The sequence below is a fragment of the Dreissena polymorpha genome, chromosome 2, assembly GCF_020536995.1.
Source record: "Dreissena polymorpha isolate Duluth1 chromosome 2, UMN_Dpol_1.0, whole genome shotgun sequence".
In the NCBI taxonomy this organism is placed as follows: Eukaryota; Metazoa; Mollusca; class Bivalvia; order Myida; family Dreissenidae; genus Dreissena; species Dreissena polymorpha.
Window position 1 is genome coordinate 9,597,479 of NC_068356.1, and position 21,902 is coordinate 9,619,380.

Sequence of the window (21,902 nt, forward strand, 5' to 3'; positions counted from 1 at the left end):
TGTATGATGAGTTAGTTTCTGACAATGATATTTCTCTTTTACGACCTTTAGATTACGTAAAAACTGTACTACATACGAAATGAACAACCATTTAAGCATTGAAGCACACGATTGTATTTTATTTAAGGCTTCAGCTAGTGTTGACTCTTTGTAGGCTTAACAAACTGTATCCGATTTTGCTGATGCAAGACATGGTGACTGCAATCGACACCTTAAAAGATACAAATATGAATTGTGGTATCCGTGCAAACAACATGTTTGTTTTTGCCTGCTCCGACCAATTGGACTCGCATACGAACGCTTGGTATGCTGTGAATCCATTAGCTCATGAAGCAGTTTGCCAACACCCTGATTTGATATCCTCGAGTCGTCTGCGGACGTACCTTGCAACTGTGTACCAGGTGTTGGAGATGGAAGATCGCGAGCTCGAATTGCTCTCAGGACATTTACACATCGACGTATATTCACGCAAGGCGCAATACAGGTAATACTTAATGCCACATTGCCATACATTGAAACTGACTTAAAAACACACTGAACTTTATTTCAAAGAATTTTTCAAGCCTTATTCCACAAGTTTGCATTCTGACGGTGACGAAATCGGCATGGAAAACAAACAATGACAAGACGCATATTTATTCAACAATGATGATTTGTACAAGTCTTGAAGATCACTGGTTGTATAAGCTCATTTTAAATACGTGTACTAGTTAATAGTTATTGTGACAGTTTTTTCGTGTTTGCTGTGTAATGTAAACGGGGAACAACAAAAGCAAATATCTTAAAGCGAGATTATACTATTTTTTATGTGTTAAATTGTAATATATTGATAAAATATGTCACAATATCACAAAATAGGCACGAGAAATTATACATTTAAGACGAATTTCATAAAATGCAGCAAAGGCAAATTAGCGCCCGAGCCGATTGTGACGAAGATATTTCGTAAATATTTTCCTACAATAACCGAGGCATTCGTCTTTTTATTAGGATCAGAGTTAGTGTTCGTGTGTCGTATGAATATATATCGTTGCAGGAATTTAAATTAACCGTTAAACTTATTTTAAATTCACATCGTACATGCATGATTTACATGCTGGCGAAATGGAATGTACATACATTTTCGATTTAAAAATTATATAACTGTCTTATTTCGCATCTTTCGACACATGTTCTTCTTAACTTGTATTTTAATTTTAATTGGAATATATTCATAATAAGTTTTGTACACATTTTATATAAATTCATAAATATTTGACAAAATCGTATACTCTTTAAAATATAACAATGCCAGAAGAGCGTTCTGCTATACACGATGGAAATTACATATTGTTAAACATAACAAAACATCCAAATATTGATGCTTTCTAACTGTTGTCTACAGGCAACCCGGTGCAACTGAAAATCTTGCAAAAACTCGCTTGTCTGATATGCATGGCTAAGAATGGCGAAGCACAGAATTTTGACGGAAAGAAATTGTCTCAGATTCATGTTTCAGGCAAGCTTTTGTTATATCAATTTTATTCATCTAATTTGCAGTCTAATCAATCATTTATTATGAGCACCAAACTATTTAACTCTGTTTTTAAGATTTGACTATTCTTTTACATTGATTTACTCAAGTAGTTTATACGAAATGTGTGTATCTATATAAATAATCACGATTTTTTTTCTTGTGAACTTCAAAACACAGCCAACATCAACCAAAATAATTCGATCAAGCGAAATACCTTTTTCAATTTTTATTTTTAACAAGAAGGCTTTGTGTTTACTTTCAAAAATAAACGTTTTTGCCCTTGTTTGTTTTTGCTATGATGGAACGTTCCAGAGCGATACAACATTTTCAGATATCAGATACGATACAACATTTTAACGTCAATGTTGTGTAGAAATCAATGCAAAGCAATGCCATGCTTAATCTCAAATACGCTACAATATTCCAACATGAAACTTAATGGGTGTGTAGATGTAAATGAGGAGATTCGCAATGCGTAAAAAAAATTGCACTAAACTTATTTTATTTTATTATTTTTATGACTTAACCGTATATTAAGGGATTTGCACTCATTCGTAAATGTATTTGGCGGGGGATATTAATTCAACGAATTGTTTCAAATAGCAATCAAAAGTACACAACTATTCTTAAGAAATGTGTTACAAGCTTACATAAAAATGTAGCCTAAATGTATAACATACATAAAAGTAGCATATTATTGTGTACACCATCCTTATTAAAATAGTAAAGCGAATCAATGAAATTAGCGTCTTAAGCGAATCGTTCTTAAAACAGAATGACTATTCCAGAAACCAGGTTTACTTACTTATTCGTTTACTACATTTAATCTGCATTTAAGATATACAGCAAACCGATTCTCACCTAGTAAGCCAGTATAAACCAGGTACCTAGTCGTTGCTACAAACGCTGCATTTATTACTAAGAACCAGAAAGCCAAAATCAATACAATTGCAAAAAATCAAGCCGTAGTACTCAATAACTGGGGCAATAATAAAAGATTCGTCATTTTCTGAAAACAGGTCATGAATACATTCATATTAGGAATCCATTATTTATAAGAATCCAGCGAGTAACAAGGACCTGTTGTTAAACAGGGCACATATATTTTCATGGAACCAGTACCCGATAAGGAACCAATAATTGCCAGACAGTACCTAACTTCGTAAAAAACACGGTAGTTTCAGTAAACGTTACCGATTCATTACAAAGGAGCAAGTCTGCTAAGGCATTGCCAAGCACCCAATTATCCCCAAGGATCCGGTCAGTACCACAAATGATGTCAGAAAAGGTCAGGTCAGGACTCATCCTTTGCAAAGGAAACGGTCAAAACTGCATTTATTTAACGTTAAATACTTTTTTAAGGACATGAAAGGTGTTGCTTGGTCATATGGGTTAATAGAACAAATCATGATGAATTTACTTTATCATAGTTTAATAAATGCATTTGTCTCCAATGTTTGAGACAAACGTTTGAATGATATTTGAGCTTTTGTTTCGATTCTCATTCTATAATAGGAGTACAAATGTATATTGCTTTGCACGTGTTAATCGATCAATAGGTAGGTTCCCAAAATGAGAAGGCTTATCGATTTTGAGGTCAACATGTCAAAGGTAAAGGCCAAAGGAGTGTGTATCATAAATTGGTTTTCGCACAATATCTAGAGAACGCTTATATATGATCATCACAATTGCTGGCCCCTTTACAGGAAAACACGATGACCACCGATGAAAATTGCTTCCGAACAATTTCTACAAAATTCTTAGAACCATTTTACCAAGTGTGCTTGTAAGCTTGACGGGCCATCACGTTTTTGAAATCAATTGTTCAAAGATCGATGGCGCCCAGTCATACATGTATTATCCCTGTGACATGTGTTTTTATTTTTTGCAATACATAAACTGATTACATGGTGAAAATATATTTTTGTAGCTTGAAATAAAATATGCTCAATTACATTTTGATATTATAAAACAGAGGGCGTGGCGGGATTGGAGCAGGCAATTGCTGCGCTATTCTCTTGAGTTCCAACTGTAGCGCTGAACATAGATTTGAAAAAGAGCTCAAAAATGCAGGTGCTTTTTGAGCTCTTTAGAGTATGATTTAAAAGTGATGGGCTTTTTTTAAAGAAATATTGTTATTGATAAATGTGTTTTTCTGGTACAAAGTTGTATCATTAAATAGGTACACAAGCTAATAACATGATCAACCGGCGTCTTTTATCGGGACAGCTCGCTCTGTAGGTACGGCGCTTGACTACACATACGTGGCTCGAAGCTCGGCCCGGTCACAACATGTATGGGGATAGGTATCCCAGCCTTTTTTTCTTCGTGACTTTGTAATAAAAAGTCACTTTCGGTGAAAATTCAAATTAAGTACACACTAAGTACAGCGCAGAACAGTTTAATGTCAGCATTTAGTTTATTTATTAAACACACTTGTGAAACATATTGTTAAAGTGGTTACTTAGATTGGTTCTATCCATTATCGAAAACATGATTGCTATATTAACAGCAACAAATTTTAAACCAATATTTTAATGATCATGAAGCGAAATACACTTCGGACAACAGACTTATACGACATTAAATTGTAGTATGCTATTAATGCCCAGCATTCAACGTCATTGAAAACATAGCCAATTATAAATATACAAAGTAGGAGTGACTGTCGCTGAATCAGCAACTCAATGCAAACAATTGCGAGTGTTAAATGGAGTTATACAGTTGAGGTTAACATTAATATACACATCAAATATGACAAAATAAAACACAGTATATGCACACACTACGACGTACATTTCTACTGGGATATGCAGTGTAGTTGGTACGAATACTATATTAAAGGGACTTGTTCACAATTTTGCAACGTGATAATTTTCAAATTAAAACTAATAGATTAATCAATGAATGTTAGCAATATATTCATACAAGCACGATAACAGTATACAATCCGATAATTGTAAATAACATCGATCGATTTTGATAATCATTAATTGAAATTTGAAAAAAGCTTATATAATGCGTTTCGTTGATAAGTTCACAAATAAACGCATTACTTACAAGCGTTTAAATTGTCTGTTGGTATCAAAGGCCTGAGTGATCCAGTGTTAAAAAGTTAGCGTTTGCCTCCAAAGGTCTTTAGTTCGAATCATGGTGAATGTAAGTTGTTCTGCTCTTATATATATATTTGTATATCGGCAGATTATCGATTTTAATGCATGAGTGATCAAAGAAAATAATCTTTCTGCCACGCCATAATTTTTTGATCACGAGTGAATTCAAATCGACGTTCCACCAAAATGAACGCACTCATAAATTGTTTATTTAATGTCGTTTGCCGTTTATTAACATTCAGTAGAGGAAACTGGAGAGATCCGTATAATTAATGACGTCCAAAAAAGGTCGTCCTTTCACAGTAAATTATGGATAATGTTCACTTTTAATTTCCGGTTGAAGCAGTGCATTATTTTTTCAAATCACTGATATTTCCATATAAAACTTCAAATCGCAAAAAGCAACATTATTTTGAACTATTACATATAGTAAACACAATTAAATGAGATTTTTCAAAATAACGGAAATATGTTAACACGTCCCTCTATGAAAGCAGTCCAGAATATATACATATAGCTAATAAAGCATAAAACTAACTACTGTGATACTATTGTACAAATCAACGTTAAAAACAAAGAAAACCAAAGTGTAATGATTTAACGATGGCTTTCATAGGCGGATCCAAGGAGGGCGGACGCGGCGCCCCCCCCCCCCTAAAATATTCAAATTAAAGTCAATTTATTTTATGTTTCACACTTAAATTGATGTAAACCACCTGCTCAAACATTTTTCTTCTTTTTCGTACACAACATTTTCCACTGATCACAAACAATCGCTTAATGTCTTAATTTTAGACTTTCTGTTGCCCGGGTTTTCAAGAACTTTGCGATTCTGATGTATCCCTCTATTTGCACATTGATTCTCTTTTCGCTGCATTTTCGAGAAAAGGTTGTCAAAGCCTTCAAAATCACTTTAATCATGGAGCTTCCGGGGATCTTCGCCCCCCCCCCCCTGTACCGCCTAGCAGACCTTTGCCCTGCACCCACCAGGGGCCCCCAGCAAATCTTTCAATATCCCGCCCCCCTAACCAGAAATCCTGGATCCGCATCTGGCTTTTATAGTTGTGGTAAGAATGCAATAACTGATGCTGCGTTAGTAGTAAATCCTCTTGTCAATGATTGTATTTTCACTTAGTATAACTCTTTTGCAAGAATAATTGTATTTACATCATCTGTGTCATTTCATAAATATGCAAAATGTGTCAGTCCATTTAATAACTTTAACATTTAAATTAGTTTAACTCTATCTAATATATTGTACACTTATTATTGGGTTTGTTAGCAGAAGATTATTCGATAATACCCCCAAACAATGGTAAAACAATCCAAAGTACACTATAATGTCGTTATTGCATGAATCATAAACAAATATTAATTGACTTTTCAGGCAAAAGTGACAATTACGAAATAATTTCAACAAAATGTATAACTGACCTGTCAGCAATGGTAATATTTTAACGCATTTGTTGATTATATATAAATTAAATTACAAAATGTTTAAGTGCGGATTTATCGACTTGTATCATTTATAATTCATTGTATTCGTTTCGAGTCTTTGCTCAGTAGACTGCACACACTTTCCATTTACTCAAACGTAATGTTATGTTATATTGATAACTCTTTCGATGACCTCCGTGATTTAATGGGCAGACGGTATGTAACAGTGTCTCTTTTGTAAATGATTACATTCATATCACGTAATCCTAGAAAAGGTATATGAACCGCAAACATTAAACCTGATGAAGCCCTTATCCGTTCAAAATGGTAATACTACTAATGCTAATGATAAGGTTAAGATATACATGTTTTATATAATTGGAAAACGCTAATTACCCATTTCAACGAAGAAAACTAGTATCTAATAAGGACTCTCCAGCAGCGTAGCTTTTTGGTTTAAAACTAGATGTACCGTTAAAGATGTTTGGACTTTCAGCGTCCTGTCCGTATTGATTGCTTTCATTGCTTTGATACTTGTCCACTGAAAGCTTTCTTATATAAACAAAGTGAAACACCAGTTGCATAAGCAGAAGATACTAACTTAAGAGTCCCTTTATATACGGCAAAGTGTATGTTTCTTCAAAACGGAAAATAATGATAAAAAATAAACATGTTCAAGTGGGTTGACGTCATGTGATGAATACATGCTCAAAAAGGTGTATCTTCCATGCGGTATCGACCACGCCCTAAACTTCCGTAACCAAAGCTCTCACGTGACCTTTGAACTTCTGGACTTCCGCTGCTGCGCGAAAAGCCATTCTAAAATATAATGTCTTTTATTTAATATCATTTACAAATAATTCTTTATGTATGGTTATTATTGAAAATAAAATTAATGTTGATTTAAATAGGATGAACATACGGTGTTCTCCTAGTTACGTAGGTAGCCCACGTCCGATACCCACCATTATATCATTCCCATGACCCCCACCGAAGACAAACACTGATGTTTCTACAAAGGCTTCGGACTCTATAACGTCTACGCGATCTTAAGATTTTAGCACAAAGATTCGACTTAGAATACGTTTAAACGGAATTACAGCGTACACATATATTAAGATTTATTTTGGAGACATTCATTAATGGTTTGCAGTGGAATAACAATACTTCCATTTGTAAATTTAAAATGACTCAATGACTGAATTAATTTGTATTCTAATAATTAATGTATCTATAAATTACAAAAATATGGGTAAAACACTTAACCATTCATCATGAGGTAATACATAAGGCTGCTGAAATTAGTTGTTAATAACGTAATAAGAGAAATACTTAAATATTTGTTAATTTTAAACTAGAGTTTACAACTGGTGTTGACTAGCTAAACAAATTTCTTACCAAACCACTGTCGCGTGATGCATCCGCACGGTCACGTGGTCTTCCATTATAATCAGGCTTTGGTGACAGTGGCGGGTCGTCACAGTAATCGGGTTCCGAAGAAATCCGTCCGTTTGCATTTTTTCGCGGGAATTGATTGGTTTTTACTCTCGGCAATCGCTCACCAGATTCAGGAAACACTCGAACCATGTTTTGTCTGTAATTATCAACGGGTTTCTGCGTTGGTGTCGGATCTTTATCCTTTCTCGGAGACGAGTAAAGCGGATCGGAATTTCTCGGCTGCGACATTCTCCTGGTTTCCGGTGCCATTCTCATGTCTACATGGCCGTTTATATCAGGCAGGGAGCCAGTGCGACCTTTTAAACCTGGCACATGGCCGTTACGGTCCCAGATCGGCTCGGGTTCGGCCGATTTGAACGGTCTTGTGTGAGTTGGTTCGATCGGCTTGAATGGGCCACCATAGTAGGAATTCCGCCTATCGTCACGGTCTGTTTCCCGGTCTGGTTCTCTTAAGTATATAGGAATATTGCGCACAATAATTAACAGAATGACAACTTTTTAGATGAGTAATTTTATTTCTTGCAAACTAAATATTCATTTTCGTTTATCACTGAAACGAACGAAATTTTCTTTCTTAGTTAAAACATTATTTCAATGATATAATTTCCATTTCATGACAGTTATTTTATTTGCAAGCAGAAACACAATCTAATATTGACATCACATGTATGCAAAAATGCGTTTTACGTATAATTTAATTATCGACATATTCGGTTTGATTTTATAATGCATTGTAATACTTGTTGTTTTTTTGCATCATATAAATATAATAGTATATTCCAGAAAATTTACAGCGTAAAGTTCTGATGCATTTATAAAGCGGCTACTGAAATTGTGTCCCGTCGTCACTTTACGCAATACACGCAGCGATTCGACGCGATAATTGTAAAAAAAAATCTTTGTTATATGTATGCCTTTAAAGAAGCATTAATTCGCTATTATATTATACGTATAAAAGACACACAACCTAAACAGATTATCATGTGAAGTCATAATTAACATGTGTATGTATTGCGTGCCATATTTGTTTTAAATAAATATAAGAATGTTGTAAAGATTGCTTTAAATTACGTTTGTTATATTTTTTAATTGTTAATCTATGCAATGCGTTTTTTAAAGCTGTCATTTGTTCCACGCCATGAACGATTCTATTTTAAATATCTCAAAATAAACAAGGTTTACAGAGATATCGTAATCGATACTGTAGTTTAATTATTTACGGTGATTGCCAACTCGACGTTTACAACACAAAAGACAAAACCAATCATAAAGAAATAATTCATAGAGCAATACACAGTAAATATCCAACATAATAAATGTAAGTTACTCAAGACAATCACAGAAAGTAGTAACTATATAACGTATATTTCTACGGATGTCTTTGATCGGAACTAGTGTTGAAACACAAATAAATCAATCATAAGTAAAATATTACTTCTAACATTCCAGTGTTTTTACATTGCACTAGTCTCTAAAGAATTTTGGCTCATGAACATTAACCAAAATGAAGATTTTGACCAATTACCTTAAATCATTTACCAATATCATCTACTCCGTTTATTTGTATCATGTCATATAAAAGCGCCCATTTCCTAACACCAACTGCGTAATAAGCATTAAATCATTCGTTGATTAACCGTAGAACAATTACAGAATGATATTTTCCTAACGATCATAAAATACATCTATAATCTAAGGAGGACTTTCATGCTTATTTTTTCATGACCTACCTTAAAGTTTCAATATTCGTCTAATTTCTACAAATTCGTTCGTGGAGTGTTACTAAAATATTAACTGGAGTTTTATCTCCATCATTCCTACGAAAGATATCTAATTGAATTAAATGAATAAATATGTTTAATTAAATCTTATAATTTACTTAAATATTTTGTGAAATTAGACAGTTGTTTAATTATCTATATCATTTATGGACGTTATCTTGAATCATACATTTAATGCACCTTTTATTTTTGATAGCGTTCAACAGTATTTATTAATTGAATCAACATAAACAACATTAATCATTCATGTAAACTTAAATTATTCGTTGAATTTACCTGAAGTAATTCGTTGACTTTACTTTAACTCATCCGCGGAATTATCTTGAATCATTCATGAAACTAACAGTCTCGAAAAGTGAATTAACATCATTAATACATTCTCTTATAAACCAATCACCTTACCTTAAATCATTCATGGAGTTCTGCTTTGAATCCGAGCGAAGGTAGTTCCTGCCCAACAGAGAGTTATCGAAACCGTTCCTGCGCTCCTTCTCTAGCTCCCTCAGTTTTATCCGTTCTGTATCTTGTGCCTTCTTACTCCGTAACCTGACGTGGAGGAACATCTTTCATGAATTCCGAAACAAAAATACACGTTTAAGAAAATACCTCTGAAATTCAATATTCATTCATCAGCATGTGCTTTCGTTTTGCGTAAATTGTACAAATGAAAAGAAGCAATACATTTTATGTTGCATAATAATTACACATGTAAAGGGAATGTGTTTATCGAACTCATTCAAGGTTATTATCATCTTCGTTACTTGCAACGTTTTGCTGCGAAACCTTTATTATAGGACCGCACAATCAATTCATTAGCAAAGCAAAGCATACAACAGTTTTCTTTATAAAAAATCTATTGTATTCAATCGGCACATGCGAATTACGTGTGCGGTACAAGCGTTTTGTGTTTGTATCAAACAAGTATCCAAATTACTTTTTTTCATCAAAATACAAGTTAAATTGACTTTGGTAATTATCTTTAATTCGGCGAAACGTATTGCTACTATCTAACATTCGTGATTCGTTTGTTTTTTAATTAAAGAATAACATATCGTATAGGTTAACAATTTAGTAAACATGTATTTTGTTGTGAGATCTGAACAATAAAGCGTCACTCAACAAAAACGACCGTTTTTAAAACATCTTATTAGCATAATATGGCTAACCGATATTTTCCTGACAACAACGGTAAACAAGATTTTTTGTGCCGTTCCAATGAAAATGTGTTTTTTTTAAATATATTTTAATTTGGTAAAACATTTACATTAATCTTGTCATAAATATGTGCAACACCAAAGCAGGAATATTTGATATAATGTCAGCGTGTACGTAATGCTTACAGGTTTCAAAACCAATCTCATTAAAATTATATCCAGTCTGACGTTTCTTTGCTATCCGCTGACTGGTTCTCGTCACATCGCATAAAAGGTCACAATCGGCTGATTTTTCAATTCCAAATTAAAATGTTATCTGAAAAAGTCTTTGGTGTACTTTGTGTAAACACGGTGAGGAAAACAACCTAACGCCTTTACATAACAAGCTACCGGTGTATTTCATTGGTTAAAAAATAAATTAAATTTGTTTGCAACATACCTGCACACAACAATCACGACGATCGCCAATATGAGGACGACGCTGCCAAGACTTGCGCCTGTTGCAATTAAAGCGGTGTGGCTAGCTGGAAAAATATTTATATTAGATAACACAATCGGGGTTGCTAAGATATTCTTATTCATAAGATGTTCTTAATTCGTTCGTATGTTTAACTTTAAAAGTTCTACGGTATGACATTTGTTCTACACGAATCTCGCAGCGGCAAAATAATTTACTCAGTTACTATTGCTTTAAAGTATACATTATTTTGAAACAAGAGAAATAACAATCCATACTATGCAAAACGATAAAACATATCTGTGTATTTATGTATAATCATACATTAAAATAGATTGAAACGCCCTTATGCCTTAATGGCTCAGCTCCCGAACGATCCTTGTTTAAATGTTGACAAAGGAATTTGTATTCCACTTTTTTGTTGTTATTCAGATTTTTTTAATTTAAAATGCTTTATTCGGCCAGTGTGTTTTGTACAAGGATGACATTTAAACACAAATAAAAATGAAAAATAAAATGTGTTTTACAGTAAGCATTCTAAGTACAACATGTTGTGGCAGATCCGTGTTAATTTAAACTTTTTATTTCATCATAACACTAGTAAATAAAATCAAACGAAGTTGAAATAATAATGCCTTACCAAACAGCGACAACTTAAATTAATTTCTTACATGCGTTGGAGTTGTCGTTATTTTTAACATCGACGTCTATCTCGGTTGTTGTTGAATGTGTTGCCCCGGCAGAAGATGTGGATGTCTGGCCTCCAATGGTCTGTACACTTGGTTCCGTTTTAAGAGTATAACTTGCACTTGCTGTAATGATTTTAGTTTATTTGGTGTTATTGTTACATTAATATCATAACACCTTACTTTGATTCACTTTCATGTGTGCTGTTAACGGATTCCTTACAAGTCACGTTCCACACTATAAAATCGTTAACTATTGACTTCCTTTTATTTATCTATCTGACACAGTTCAAATTAACAATTCTGATATGTATCCTTTATAAGTCTGTATTATGTGTATTGTGATTAGTACAAGCGTGTTTTACTAGCCACATTCAACAAACAATAATATATATTAATATATATATAATAAATAAATTACTTTTTAAATACACACTTTAAGGAGCAGACACAGTTTGTTTTGTTTGCAGTTCTTATTTATAGGTAATGCATATGCAGAAAAACCTTTATTAATCGCGGGTCAATATTAATGTTTCAAGAATACAATTAACTTATTAAGGGACGGTTTATAATCAATACGTACCCGACGCTGTCGCTGGTGGTGAAGTATCGGTAACACTTATAACGCTATATTTGGAATGCGTATTATCTGTATAACTGGCACTAATTACTGAAGTTGACAACGTTGACGTCGTTGGTGACGTCGTTTGGACTGACGTAAATATCGGTTCATCGTCTGCAAAGACACAATAAAATCATTTTAATGTCATACTGACGTTCACGTTGGTATTCATACAAATGAGTTTGACAATAGGACGTTATTTGATTTTCCAAGAGAAACGGATTGTTTAGGTATATCCGTGTCTATTTCAGTCTAAGTTGAATCAGTTAAATTGTTTAAAGACACACACCTTGAAATGAAAGTAAATTAAAGTATAAATAAGAAACATATTTTATAAATGCCAATTAGAATATATATGGTGGTTACAATGTAAAAATCCGTCTTTTTGCGCTTGAAAACTAAAAAAATAATCGCGTTTGTTGAAATGGACATATACGTCCAGAAATCATTCTTTCGGTTTTAATAGCGGTACCGTTTGAAAAATAACAAATTACTTGCTAACTAGGCTATATATTTAATTGTATCTATGTCAAAAAGAATATATCTGGTTGTTACAAGGTAGAAATCCGTGTTTTTTGCGCATTAAAACTTAAAAATAATCGCGTTTGTCGAAATGGACGTATACGTATAGAAATCCTTGTTTCGGTATTAAATTTCCAAAAAATTAAATAAATTGCTTCCTAACTAGGCTATTGATTTTATGAAATTTTGCACACTTTCAAATTGCATCTATATGTTTTGATTAACATGTATTTCATTTCAAGGTGTGTGGCTTTAACATAAAGCACAATTTAAGTTGAGTGTTGTTGCGTCGAAAAACAATGCAATTGGAAATAACACATACCGGTAATACACATTTGGTTATACATATATTTCTATAAATATATCAAATTTACCTGCTTTATAGCACTCGTAATGCTTATTCAAGGTTCCGTTTTCTATAACTAACGTGTTATTGACAAATTCCGGCAGACATTCGCATTGAATGTGACCCGATACGTCATTGCATTTAGTTGATCTAGTGTTGCACATCTTAGAAACATTGCATAGTGGAAGCTCTACAATAAAGTTAAACATGCATTTAGTTAGCTGCAAATTATTGAATAACTACACACATATTCCTACAGTAACGTTTTTAATATTTTCACACAATAAACACAATCATCATGTTTTTAGGGTATATTGTTTTGATACTAAATGTTTCCACCTTACTTGTTCCATGCCTTTAATGTGTGTTCGTAAGGAAAATGTCATTTTTAGTTAACATGATAATTAGTATCGATGTCAATATTTTTCTAGTGTATAATACACTAATAAGAACAAGTAAATATTCTGACAGTTTCCAAGTTAGTTTTTAAAAAGTCCAGCCTGAGCGCATTAGATTCTATTGCATTTCTTATGTAATTTCAATGCATAACAACTATTATCATTGCGGACTAAATTTACAATTAACACGATTTTCAAATATATCACAAAGCAAATAAACTAAAAATCGGAATATAATATTTTTCGTCAGCTTGAATAACATTGACATCGCAATTAACCGCCTTTAAGAGGAAAAACATCAGACGCATTACTTAAATAAAAAGAAGTCAAGCAACGGAATTGATATAACATTTAGAGCTTCTATTGTTGTATCAAGTAACATGTCGATAACTTTATTTCTCTGCTTATATATCAGTGAGACGTCATTTGTATTGCTCATTTGAAAGGCATGGATATGAAATCAAAAGTAGTAATAACAATCTACACTGTATCATTTATAGCGTGTACACAAATATAGATTGATAACTGTTCACAAAATGCCGTGTCTTATACAAAATTGTAGATGCAAAATGGGGAAGTAAACATATATGTTCTGTATAAAAATGAAATGAACATAACATTGCGGGTAACATTTTGACAGCATTTATAATGAACATACTGTTTAAAATATTTATATTCATACCTGGAAAAGCAGAAATTGGCTCGAAGCCAGCATCACTGGTTTGGTTTCTTGTTATATTTTTAAACGTCTCAACTTTCGAATCCCATGTTGTTTTGTTTTCTGGTATGCTTTTATGAAGAATGTGCTCAACGGAAACTTTGATATTATTGGGCGGATCCGATCGTCTAAAATAATTGCACATATATGCACGTGATAAACACATATACAACACTTATGGGGGACGTGATTATCATTATTGAAATTCCTTTTACTCGATATAAATTATTTTAATGTTTATTTTTAATTTTAATACTTTTATTTGTTATCTTTCTAAAAACAAACACTAACTTTCAGCAAATACCTTTTAGTTTAAAGATTAAGGAAAAGAAATCGTTCCAAATTAAAAATGCAATATATTTGACAGCATTTATATATAAATATGAATAAAAAATAATAAATATATAATAATCAAGTAGGTTATGTTGACGATTTTTATATATTCCATGTTGACAAAAAAATTACCATACAGTAATGTCTTGTTTACGCTCTATTTGTTGCTCTAGGAAGAGCTAATCGAACAAGTTAATCCATTTTTGCTGGTTATTGAAATCCTCGCTTTTCTTTGAAAATAATAGCGATATAAATTACATGCAGTTTTCATTCAGCTGCTATCATTAACATAATATTCTCTTTTTGACAGAAAAAACGTTAAATAATTTAATTAAATATGAAAGAAATATTGATAAATACGTTCCTAATTTTTATACTTATAAATGTTCATGTATGAGCATTGTTCAGTTTGGGATTAAAATTAGAATGACCAATGTATTAACGACTGAAAACAACTACATATTCTAAGAGCTTTTTTCAACAGATATGTAGCGTACCTAAGAAAATGAATGGGTATAATTTCACTCTTGTATTTGCATAATATGTCCGCACTAGTTAAAATTATAAGTCGCCTTATTTATATCGTTTAATATTATACTTATTGCAGCAACAGACGTTAACTTGAGTTAAAATATTTCAATAAAATCAATCACTATAAATTATATAAATAAACTACAGATCTTATCATCGTAATTAAAAACCGATGATGAGTTCCTTGGAATCCGGGCATTTGATTGAATTCAAACCTATTAAGTTTTCTCGATTTCACCGAAAACCCGATTCTTATTGAAACGTTTCGAGCCAATCGACTAGATGAAATCAGTACTAGGTGAAAGATTTAAAGAACGCTTCAAAAGAGGGGATCGAACCCATGACCTCCCGGTCGCTAGGCGAACGTCTAATACACAATGCCACACAGACCTCGAGACATTTACAAACGAGTAATAGTTCCGATAAAAATGTCAGCAATCTGTAATAGTCAGTATATTCTGGCCAGTTGTTGTATTCATACATTTTAGAAATGAAGTTTCCAATACTATGTTTAACTTATTGAATTCCGGCTAGTGACTGCCGATAAACGATAAATAGTCCTGGCAAACATGATCAATTGGGGACAGGCCGACAGAGAAGTTACGCTAGCTTCCCAATTTAATCGAATCACGATGATCAGTTAACCAACTCGAACTTTTCCTGGGATAGCTGGTTTACCAGTACAAAGAGCGAATGCTTATGAGAATAACTGACAAAGGCCGTACTTGAATTACATGAATAGGGGAAACGCCGTAGAAAGGATTCCTTAACCGATTCATCTACAAGTTATGATGCCGGGCCGGGAAATAAACCCGCGTTGTAATCCAGCGCTGTACCACATGAGCTAGTCAGCGCGGTATATTTAACTAATAATATTACACCTCAGAGATATTGGTCCTTCTATATCTATATGACCGGTTTCAGTCTGTAAAATGCAATAGAGGAACCTAATAGTATATGGACCGGTCACTATTTTTTGTATATGGACCGTTCGGGGTTACACACCACTGAATTTGCACTGTTTTACTGTGAAATGACGTCATTTTTAAACGAAATGACGTCATTATTCCTGCGAAATTCTTCAGTTTATCTCTTTTTAACCATAAACAATCGTACAACACTGTACAATGGTAAAGGGGAAACTCTTCGGTGTAATATAAGAAATAGTAAACTCCACTTTGGTCCCAATGGCATTATAGTGACCAGCCAGGCAGCCACAAACTGTAAATGGACCTCAGCCTACGGCCCTCAGTGGAGTTTACTATTTCTTAATTAATACAACTTAAAAAAGCAACAGTAATTACCTGTGTCTTAAACTGGTTATGTGTGGTCCATTTATCGAAAGTATTTCCACCCAGACGTTTTGTTCCGGGAACATTTTTGAGTATACTGCCATTAACTGCAACAATTTGAAACATATCGTATCAAACTCGTGAAGTTTAAATATCTCCATATATAATAAATAAGCTACCTAAGCACAAATGTATAGAAATATATATATATATATATATATATATATATATATATATATATATATATATATATATATATATATATATATATCAGAGTCTCTATAAGCCTTGTATTATTTCAACAAAAACGCTGTATTTATTTTATGCCGAAGCTTTCGACCTCACGGTCTTCATCGGCGACAATTTTTTTATATTTTAAGATGTTTCTTCATATACGGATATGACGTCGTGCATTTCCGGCGTCAAGGTCGTTTTCGCGCCTTTTCATGAATGTTTATTCCTGTACGTTGATGCCCTATGGTCGGTATGTTCTTAGTTTTGCCTTCCACATTTGCTCCATGGTCTTGTCGTACTCATGCGACCCGCGGAGTTTTTTAAGTCCCATTATTTAGAAATCATCTATGGAGTGTCGGTCTGTATAGACACATGTTCAGTTACCGGGAAACTGTGCTGTGTGCGAATACGTAACAGATTCAACAGATGTCGCTGGTCCGCCGGTCTCTCCCACAGACACGTACCTGCGACAGCGACGACAGTTGACCGCGTACACAACATTGGGTGATTTGCAATCCTCATAGTTCCTCACGCTGTACTTCCTGCCGCTGGGATCTGTGAAGTAGTCCGCCGTCATCATGTACAGGCAAATGGCGCCAGAAATGCACGACGTCATATCCGTATATAATGAAACAGCTTGAAATAAAAAATCTCTCTCATGCATTCATCGAGTTTCGTTTTATTTTGTTCCCCTTATACAATATAATTTATTTCAGAAACTGAAAATGTGATATAAGCAATATTAAGTAGGCATTGAATCACGTGTATTTGTAAAATAAAATAGGAAGTACTGGTATTTGCGAAATTTAACGCAATCAGCGATATACATCGATTTTCATGTCAGAAACAAGTGAAAACTATTTTATGTAACTATTTTAATAAAAACGTATCGATGCCACTTATTTGTTGTTCTTAACTATTAATAATAATGATTGATAAATGTCCCAAACGAAATGTTTAATATTATAAATATCACTCTTATACGTAATAACATTGGTAATTTCGGTACCGGCTTGGCGTCAGAAAGCGTGTAAAACATAAGCGAAAGTCCAGTTTTAAAGCGCTGTTCCAGTCAAATACATGTGGACAACATGTTTCTTTTTTTTCATAAAAACATGGATAAATACCATCGTAAAGGTGTTAATGTATAACTATTTTTATCTAATACCTCCATTACATGTAGCAACAGTTTAGATTTCGGTAAGCGCGCAAGTGTTTGGAAGCGTGTTTAAAGTGCCGAAATACCCGTTATACATAGCTAATGTTCTGTATAAACTAATTTTCTTTTTGCATTTGCATAATAAATAAATGACACAAACCCCTTTAACCAGTGTTATAGGGGGTGAAAAAGTCAATAAAATCATCCGGATAGTTTCATAATCCATAAGCAAGTAAAAGCAAAGAAGCCACTTTGGTGTTAGATTGTCTAAGGTTTCTAACAAATAAGCCACGTTACTAAGTGGGTGGAGGGATCATCGTTCAGGCCAGATGTCAATGAATTTATTCGAGACGTTTTCTGTTACTTTTATCTCGTTTAGATATCGATAGCAATTAAAACGTACCAATACCTCTTTAACGAGACAACCGCTAAAATACCTCTACTTAATTGTGGAAACCTACAGAAACAGTCTTAAACCTTCTTCCGATAACAAAAACCGACGAAACCCGATATTGGATTACCAACACACATAGAAATTGTGCAAATAGTTTTCAGCATGTTTCTTATTTTACTGTTTATATCACCAGTCACTACATAGGTTTTCATTGGTTTTCGCGGGTTTGCGTACGTTCAAGTACGGTAACCGTTTCGTTTGTATCCCTTGCTTTTACTGATATGTTTCAGTAAGGTGTCCGTTAATTACATTGGCGTTTGAAGGTGTTCGTGGTAAACTTTGGAAAGGTTGTCCCCTTTATTGGCTCTTTTCTATTCAAATGTAATTTTGCGATATTTAACCCACAGATGTACCTAGATTTCAAGGTGAAACAAATTAAAGCATAAAATGTAGAAAACACTATTTACCTGCAGTTGTACCGCTATCTCAAACTCATAACTGCTGATATTGCTGGTATTGTTTGTGGTAATATAGGCCGAAACAAGATACGAATAATCACCTAAAAACAGAGCCAATCACATAAACGGTGGCATAACTTTTTATACGTCATTTACCTCGACATTAGGGATTTCAGGTGATGCAACTGGAGTATAATTATCTCTATCTATATGTTCTATCTTATATATCTATATAATGTTTAGTAGTAACAATGGCAATAATTTACAATTGAACAAATAAAAAAAATGATAAAGTTGTATACATGTTAAATAGCATAATATTTGCTGACATTCAACAATTCAGTTATAATCCATTAAAACCTCAATCCATTCTAAAAGCTTAACAAACTATGCATGTACAAACCAAAACTCCCATAATGTGGCGAACTATGTTTATTATACCATATCTTAAAAGTGTTTCTCTTCGTTATTTAGTATGCACGCATTTGTAGAACGCTTCATTAGTTAAATAATATTAGCATACGTAATTGGTAATGATATCATACGTAATGACGTATGCCATAACAATTTAATTTGTACAATCTACATAATCGCCAACAGCCTGTGTATGTGTGCATAGCTATTCAGGTTGTTTCATGAGTCTATGGTAACATTTGTTTTTGATGCCAGGCTATAACAAATAAATCAGTTTTCTGACAGAATTTGGCACCCAAATACTAGAGCGAGCGTTAAAAATTAAAAACTATATTTATTCAATAATTGATTTAATAAGATGAGATCGCAAAGCGCGGAATTAAAAAAGTATCGTGTCTTATTTGTCAGACACTGCTGACAAACGCATTCAGCATATCATTTGCTGCCATTTTGTTATATTAACTTTTTTACATTCCATAATCAGTCCATGCCGTAAAATAAGCAGACTTTACCAAATGAATAGAAACAAAAACCCATCTCTGCTTAAAAAACGGATGCGGGAAAATGAAATATGGCGGTGCAATAAAAATATAAGTATTTTGATATTTTTGATATCTTTTTACGAAATCAATATGCAGCAAGTCTGACAAAAATCTTATCGTTGTGTTTTAAGTTAAATGAAATCTTTAAGAGGATTTGGTTACCTTTTGGGTCTTTTCTTTGATAGCACTTTACAACGCCTTCAATATTCGTTCGGTTTTCAAACCCTCCTAGACACTGGCATTTAACAGTGTCGTTGTTTTGTTTACATTTCGTAGAGTTGGGATCGCAATTATTCTTTAAAATCCCAAGTGTACACAGATCAGCGGGAGCTCCTGTAAAATTACGAAACAAGATAAACAAAGACATGCTTTGTTAGAAAGAGAGTATTTTTAATGAAATAAAATATTGTTTGAACGTTGAATTATTTGAATTCCCTGCTTTATACTATTCAATATTTGCGATACTAGGAAACTCATCAAGGACCCGATAGCGTTTAAATACGCCTTAGGGATTTCGATACTATCATTTGATCTTAAATAAAAAGGCTAAAACTAAAACTTAACCACTTTTGTTATTTTCCTTATCATGGTATGCTGTGAGTCATTTACCTTCTTTCTTTAATGACACAACTCCTGAAATCCCAGATGGCGTGGTTAAAAGAGCAGACTTATTGAGACTGGCTTCGAAATTATTTTTTAAAAAGCCTGCGTCGTAACTTTTGATAGTTATGACGTTGACGGTAACTGAAATAGTATCCTTTCTGCAAAAATAAGCTTTATATTAGGCGAACAAAACATAGTAATAGCTGCACATGTACGCTGCATTAACATTACTGAAAACCAACGAAAAGCAACAATAGTTTCAAAAGTATCATCAATAAAAATGAAATTCAATAAATCCAAGAAAAAAAAACAACCACATGAATATGCAAAAATAAAATTAGGACAATATCACAATAACTGACAAACGAAAACTTCAATGTTTTTTAAGATTAAATTTACAAATAAGGCATTCTTCGAAAAACACACGAAAGGTTAACATTCAAAATTAAGAAACAGTTATTTTCTAATTCTACTGTTGATGTTTTACTGTTTTCAGAGCATAACAAACGAAACCATAGTTGATATTTTACATCTTTCTTTTAAGTTTCCTTGTACTTAATAAGGAAAGAATGTCTATAAAAAGTAATTACCTATCCTCTAAATAGTGGTATCTTTCTGGTATTATTTCTACGGGGAATAATACACTGCCATTCATGGAACCATTCACGATATCTGAAAGCTGGAGAAGAGTTTGCTATAGATGCGCATTCAGCGTCACAATTTCAAAAGTTTATATCTTTCACAACCCTTTTCTCTTAGAAATTGAAAGTATTTTGTAATGATAAAAGGATGATGCAGGACGAAATGTACAAGATTTTGAATTACCTCTGTATTTATTAGATGCTCAATTTATGCTACAATTTAATTACAAATTAGGAGCGAAGTTCATAAGCATGCACGTCTTCATTTCCAGCGTAGATTTCTAAGATGTTTTTTTCGATACTTATATGCAGCGGGAACTTTAACTCCAAATAAATTTGAGCACAATTTCATGTTTAGGATATGTAAAGTCAACTGTTAAAGTAACAGTGGATGTGTTTAATTTAGAAGTTACAGTTTAGTTAAAGCCACGTGTCATGAATATAGATTTAGTACCTAACATACTTATAAATAAACTATTGTCAAGACTTTACGTCATGATTACACTTATATTGTCATTGAAAGACACGAATAACTAATGTATTATCGTACAAAAACGACACTGTCATAGAAATATCAAGGATGCAAACATACGGGTTGGGAATATCATAATTGTTTACAAAAGGTACGATACCTTGTTACTGACGTCCCAACCCTAGAACTTATTCAAGCTAGTGAGTAAAAATTCACCATAAGGAATGCTTCGTTCTAAAAATATAGCTCGCAGTAGTGTTTTTCTATAGTGAAATAAAAACACTGCCTTAACCTACAGTTTGGTGACAATATTGCAATTTGTCGAGATATTTTCTCGTTATTTAATGCACTTAACATGAGTACACACTTTACAACGCTGCGTACAATTTATCGCTAAAACCTAATATAAAATAATTATTATTTGCTCTAGCTATTATTTTCTGACAAAGTAAATTAAAAAAAAAATAATGAAAAATTCATGGATTTATTATATTAACGGAATTTACTGAGGTACATTTATTATATATATCAATGGTATAAGCAGGCGACATGAAATGAAATATGGCTTATGGTGTCCATAAATTTAGTGTTTGAAGTGACACTTTAAAAGGAAGGAATAAG

The 21,902-nt window shown here is 33.1% G+C and overlaps 1 protein-coding gene across 3 annotated transcripts in view; it reads right to left on the reverse strand.

Annotated features, from left to right (window-relative positions):
- Window positions 1-3,901: 3,901 nt before the first annotated feature.
- LOC127865824 (uncharacterized) overlaps window positions 3,902-21,902 on the reverse strand; it is a 116,701-nt gene continuing 98,700 nt past the window's right edge. For all 3 annotated transcript variants that reach the window (XM_052405843.1, XM_052405845.1, XM_052405844.1), the window contains exons 30-42: window positions 20,759-20,847; window positions 20,175-20,326; window positions 19,728-19,898; window positions 18,619-18,710; window positions 16,377-16,471; window positions 14,173-14,336; window positions 13,121-13,282; window positions 12,186-12,338; window positions 11,588-11,728; window positions 10,899-10,983; window positions 9,708-9,851; window positions 7,465-7,972; window positions 3,902-6,885 (exon numbers count right to left, since the gene is read on the reverse strand). In XM_052405843.1, coding sequence (XP_052261803.1) covers window positions 6,775-6,885; window positions 7,465-7,972; window positions 9,708-9,851; window positions 10,899-10,983; window positions 11,588-11,728; window positions 12,186-12,338; window positions 13,121-13,282; window positions 14,173-14,336; window positions 16,377-16,471; window positions 18,619-18,710; window positions 19,728-19,898; window positions 20,175-20,326; window positions 20,759-20,847 — 2,067 coding nt within the window. In that variant the 3' untranslated portion in view covers window positions 3,902-6,774. The remainder of the gene's footprint in view (window positions 6,886-7,464; window positions 7,973-9,707; window positions 9,852-10,898; window positions 10,984-11,587; window positions 11,729-12,185; window positions 12,339-13,120; window positions 13,283-14,172; window positions 14,337-16,376; window positions 16,472-18,618; window positions 18,711-19,727; window positions 19,899-20,174; window positions 20,327-20,758; window positions 20,848-21,902) is intronic.